Source organism: Arachis stenosperma, chromosome 4, assembly GCF_014773155.1.
Source record: "Arachis stenosperma cultivar V10309 chromosome 4, arast.V10309.gnm1.PFL2, whole genome shotgun sequence".
Taxonomy (NCBI): Eukaryota; Viridiplantae; Streptophyta; class Magnoliopsida; order Fabales; family Fabaceae; genus Arachis; species Arachis stenosperma.
The window spans coordinates 103,985,527-103,991,573 of record NC_080380.1 but is presented as its reverse complement, the minus strand read 5'-3'; the positions used below and the strand labels follow the sequence as shown (position 1 = coordinate 103,991,573).

General features: G+C 41.8%; 1 protein-coding gene across 1 annotated transcript; it reads left to right on the top strand.

Annotated features, from left to right (window-relative positions):
* Positions 1-1,053: 1,053 nt before the first annotated feature.
* Positions 1,054-2,514, top strand: LOC130975265 (uncharacterized). The gene is made up of 2 exons (XM_057900082.1): positions 1,054-2,098; positions 2,234-2,514. The coding sequence occupies exons 1-2, from the start codon at positions 1,054-1,056 to the stop codon at positions 2,512-2,514; spliced, it is 1,326 nt and encodes a 441-aa protein (XP_057756065.1).
* The last annotated feature ends 3,533 nt before the right edge of the window (positions 2,515-6,047 follow it).

The following is a 6,047-nucleotide window of genomic DNA, read 5'->3' as shown; positions in this document are numbered from 1 at the left end:
GTAATTTCTTCATCCATTTTCTTTCTTGCTTTTTGCCTTGATTGGTTGTATGACAGGTAGGAGAAGCGGGGCTTCAACTTCCTTTGATTCTGAACCTGTGAGGACCTTCCTTAAATTAAGGAGGGAAGCAAGAGGGAAGAGAGTCGTTGGTGCTGAGGAAGAGGAAGAGTATTTTGAAACAAACATGGAAGAGAATATGGAGAATCATCATGAGGAAAAAGTTCATAACCATGTCAGGGGAGGCCCAGTCAATCATGATGGGCAAGAAAGGAGAGTCTTAGGCTCCAACATCAATCCAAACCCAGGAAATTGTGGCAGCAGCATCCTAAAGCCAATAATTCATGCCAATAACTTTGAGCTGAAGCCTCAGCTCATCACACTTGTTCAGAATAATTGCTCATATGGATGGAGTGCCCAAGAAGATCCCAATCAACATCTCAGCACATTCTTGAGGATATGTGATACTGTAAAGTCCAACGGGGTACACCCTGACATCTACAAACTACTCTTGTTCCCTTTCTCACTCAGAGATAAGGCAGAAAAGTGGTTGGAATCATTCCCCAAGGATAGCCTAACTACATAGGAGGAGGTCGTGAACAGATTCCTTGCAAGATTTTACCCTCCACAAAGAATCAATAGGCTGAGAGTTGAGGTGCAAACTTTCAGACAACAAGATGGAGAAACACTCTATGAGGCCTGGGAGAGATTCAAAGATCTGACAAGAAGATGCCCACCGGAAATGTTCAATGAGTGGGTACAACTACATATCTTTTATGAGGGACTATCCTATGAATCAAAGAAGGCAGTGGATCATTCTTCAAGAGGCATACTCAACAAAAAGAAAATCATTGAAGAGGCCATAGATGTCATTGAGATTGTAACTGAAAATGAGTATTTCTATGCCTCAAAAGAAGGGAGTGCTAGAACTCAACTCTGTAGATGCTTTGTTAGCTCAGAACAAGGCAATTGCAGTTCAAATAGTAATATTAACCAAGAGGATAGAGGCCAACCAAGCCTTAGTCATTCAAGACCAAACTCCTCAACAAGAAGGTAATGGCATCAGAATCTGAAGGTGACTGGGAGCAAGCTAATTATGTGAACAATTCATCCAGAGCACCATATGACCCACACTCTAAGACATGCAACCTAGGTTGGAAGAACCACCCAAACTTTGGGTGGAGAAATCAACAAAACCACAACCAGGACCACAACAAGCCTTATCCATCAAATCAGCATCCCAACCACAACCCCAAGTATCAAACAGGGAATCATAGACCCTACCATAACTCACAAAATACATTATACCATAACAACCAACCCATACACAACAACCTCAATCAAGATGCACCATCCTCAACTATGCAACCATGCGAAATCAAGAGCAACTTTGAGATGATAGGGGCTGCAATAACACAACTATCATCCCAGATTTCAGGGGTAGTCTCCTCCCTCATGGACAGACAAGCACAAACTGATAGAAGGATATATGCTAATCAAGAGGAATACAGGTCAAATCTGAAAAATCAAGGCGCAGCAATCTCAAAGTTAGAGGCACAAGTGGGGATTTTGTCCAAGCAAATCCTACTTTCCACACACACATTTCCTAGCGATACCATGGCTAACCCAAGAGGGGAATGCAAAGCCATAACTCTGAGAAGTGGGAAGGTTGTAGAGGAAGGAGCCCCAAGCAAAGATAATCATGAAGAGGTTGCACCAAAACATGGGAGCGAGGATGAAGAGGAGATCCCAACTTCACCTCCACCAAAATCAGTTTTGAAGCCCTATGTGCCAAAGGCACCATACCCACAAAGACTGAGAAAAGATGGGAAGGATGGCCAGTTCTCTAAGTTCCTAGAGATCTTCAAGAGGCTCCAAATCAACAAACCATTTGCTGAGGCATTAGAACAAATGCCACTCTACGCCAAGTTCTTAAAGGAGCTTATAACCAAAAAGAGGAACTGGGAGGCAAAAGAAACCATAGTGTTGACTGAGGAATGCAGCGCTATCATACAGAAGAAGTTGCCTCAAAAGCTGAAAGACCTATGGAGTTTTCAAATCTCCTGCATCATAGGGGACATCACTATTGAGAAAGCTTTGTGTGATTTGGGAGCTAGCATAAATCTTATGTCCCTAACCATGATGAGAAGGATGAAGATTGAGGAAGCCAAGCCAACAAGAATGGCACTCCAATTGGCTGACAGAACATTTAAGTTTCCACATGGGATGATGGAAGACTTGCTAGTGAAAGTAGGAGAATTCATCTTCCCTACTGATTTCGTTTTGCTGGACATCGAAGAAGAGGCCAACACGTCAATTATCCTAGGAAGACCATTTCTAGCTACTACTGGAGCCATCATTGATGTACAGAAAGGGGAACTAGTCTTGAGATTGCATGAAGAGAAAATGGTCTTCAACGTCTTTAAAGCAATGAGTTACCCCAATGAACCCATAGAAGAATGTATGCTGGTAGACACCATGGAACAGATAGTTCAAGAAGTCATGGGAGAAGAATAATGTGGAGAAAGCATTGAGCTGGAGCAAGCACCAGATGGAAAACTACCACAAGCAACCATGAAGAACTCAATCATGCCAACTACCACAAACAACAAAGATGCAGAGTCACCAAAACTAGAGCTGAAAGCCTTACCATCCAGCTTGAAGTATGCATATTTGGGTGCCAACAACACTCACCCAGTGATCATAAATTCAAGTCTGAGTAAGGAACAAGAAGAGGAACTTATCCAAGTGCTGAGACAACACAAGGATGCCATAGGCTGGAAACTTACAGATTTAAAGGGGATCAATCCTTCAATGTGCATGTATAAAATCTTACTTGAAAAGGATGCCAAACCCTCAAGACAGTAACAAAAGAGGCTGAACCCAACTATGAATGAAGTGGTTCAGAAAGAAGTGTTGAAATTGTGACAAGCAGGGGTGATCTACTCCATCTCAGACAACCCTTGGGTAAGTCCGGTACAAGAAGTTCCTAAGAAGGGAGGGATCACTGTTGTGGCAAATGAGAAGAATGAATTAATACCCACAAGGACGGTAACCGGATGGCGTATGTGCATTGACTATTGGAAACTTAATGAAGCCACCCGGAAGGATCACTTTTCCCTGCCCTTCATGTACCAGATGCTTGAAAGATTGACAGGACATGAGTATTATTGTTTCCTGGACAGATACTCTGGCTACAACCAAATTGTTGTAGACCCCAAGGATCAGAAAAAAAAACTTCATTTACTTGTCCATATGGTGTATTTGCTTATAGGAGAATGCCCTTTGGATTGTGCAATGCACCTGCAACATTCCAAAGGTGCATGCTCTCCATTTTTTCAGATATGATTCAGAAGTTCATAGAAGTATTTATGGATGACTTCTCTGTGTTTGGGGACTCATATTCTGATTTCCTATACCATCTTTCTCTTGTACTAAAAAGGTGTCAAGAAACCAACCTTGTTTTAAACTGGGAGAAGTGCCATTTTGTGGTGACTGAAGGGGTGGTTCTTGGTCACAAGATTTCAAAAGATGGCATAGAAGTAGACAGAGCAAAAGTGGTAGTAATTGAAAAATTACCTCTACCTTGCAATGTTAAAGTAATCAGAAACTTTTTGGGACACGCTGGGTTCTATAGGAGGTCTATTAAAGATTTTTCAAATATTGTAAAACCCTTTAGCAACCTACTTGTCTCAAATACTCCTTTTGTTTTTGATAGAGAATGCATGGTAGCCTTTGATGAACTTAAAAAGAAACTCTCCTCTGCACCTATCATAGCACCACCAAGCTGGGATCCTCCCTTTGAACTAATGTGTGATGCATCTGATTTTGCTGTTGGTGCTGTCCTAGGATAGAGGAAAGACAAGATAGTACATGTTATTTACTATGCTATCTAGGTCCTTAATGAGAATCAAAGGAACTATACCACCACAGAGAAAGAAATTTTAGCCATAGTTTTTGCTTTTGATAAGTTTAGATCATATCTCATTGGCTCAAAAGTAATTGTGTTCACTGATCATGCAGCACTCGAATACTTGCTTACCAAACAAGAATCAAAGCCCAGACTAATAAGGTGGATCTTGCTGGTCCAAGAATTTGATATTGAGATTAAGGATAGGAGCGGAGCAGAGAACAAGGTAGCTGACCACCTCTCAAGGATCCCACAAGAAGAATAAATGCAGCAAGTAGCAGTAAATGAAAGCTTTCCTGATGAACAATTGATGATGATTCAAGTAGCCCCTTGGTTCGCAGACATAGCCAACTTCAAGGCTATTGGGGAGCTACCAACTAACATCAATAAGCACATGAAGAGGAAACTAATCAAGGATGCCAAACACTACATCTGGGATGACCCCTATTTGTTCAAAAAGTGTACTGATGGTGTCCTAAGAAGGTGTATTTCCCATGAAGAAGGGCAGGAAGTATTATGGCAGTGCCATGGATCAGCATATGGAGGTCACTTCAGTGGAGAAAGGACAGCAGCAAAAGTGCTCCAATCCAGATTTTATTGGCCAACAGTGTTTAAGGATGCCAAGGAAATGGTGTCAATGTGTGATGAATGTCAAAAAGCTGGCAATTAAACCAAGAGGAATGAGATGCCACAGCAATACATACTAGAGCTGGAACTATTTAACGTATGGGGGATAGATTTCATGGGACCCTTCCCAACCTCCTACTCAAATAGCTACATATTAGTGGCTGTTGATTATGTTTCAAGGTGGGTAGAGGCCATAGCTACCGCAACAAATGACAACAAGGTTGTCATAAGCTTCTTGAGAAGGAACATCTTTAGCAGATTTAGAGTTCCCAGAGCTCTCATTAGTGATGGAGGGTCACACATCTGCAACAAACAATTGGAAGCACTCCTTCTCAGATATAGAGTAAAGCACAAAGTGGCAACTCCATACCACCCACAGACCAACGGGCAAGCTGAGATCTCCAACAGAGAGCTGAAACGAATCCTTGAAAAAACTGTTGGAAGCTTAGTAAAGGACTGGTCTAAGAAGCTAGACGATGCTCTATGTGCCTATAGGACAGCCTTCAAGACCCCCATTGGGATGTCACTAGTGCACGAAATTGTGATCATCAACAATGGCTCCAAAGACTTGGAGCTCTCAAACGTGAATCACACTTTGTCACAACTTCGCACAACTAAACAGCAAGTGCACTGGGTCGTCCAAGTAATACCTTACGTGAGTAAGGGTCGATCCCACGGAGATTGTCGGTATGAAGCAAGCTATGGTCATCTTGTAAATCTCTGTCAGGCGGATTCTAATGGTTATAATGATTTTCGAAAATAAAGATAAATAAAGCATAAAATAAAGATAGAGATACTTATGTAATTCATTGGTGGGAATTTCAGATAAGCGTATGAAGATACTGTGTTCCTTCTGAATCTCTACTTTTCTACTGCTTTCATCCAATCATTCTTACTCCCTTCCATGGCAAGCTGTATCTTGGGTTTCACCATTGTCAATGGCTACTTCCCATCCTCTCAGTGAAAATGGTCCAAATGCTCTGTCACAGCACGGCTAATCATCTGTCGGTTCTCGATCATATTGGAATAGAATCCAGTGATTCTTTTGCTTCTGTCACTACGCCAAACACTCGCGAGTTTGAAGCTCGTCACAGTCATTCCATCTCAGATTCTACTCGGAATACCATAGACAAGGTTTAGACTTTCTAGATCTTAGGAATGGCCACCAGTAATTCTAGCTTATACCAAGAAGACTTCAATCTTATGGAATGGAGGCTAAGAGATACGCGTTCGATCTAAGGTAGAACGGAAGTGGTTGTCAGGCACACGTTCATAGGTGAGAATGATGATGAGTGTCACAGATCATCACATTCATCATGTTGAAGTGCAATGAATATCTTAGAATAAGAATAAGCTGAATTGAATAGAAGAATAATAGTAATTGCATTAATACTCGAGGAACAGCAGAGCCCCACACCTTAATCTATGGTGTGGAGAAACTCCACCATTGAAAATAGATAAGAACAAGGTCCAGGCATGGCCGAATGGCCAGCCCCCATGAAGGTATCAAATC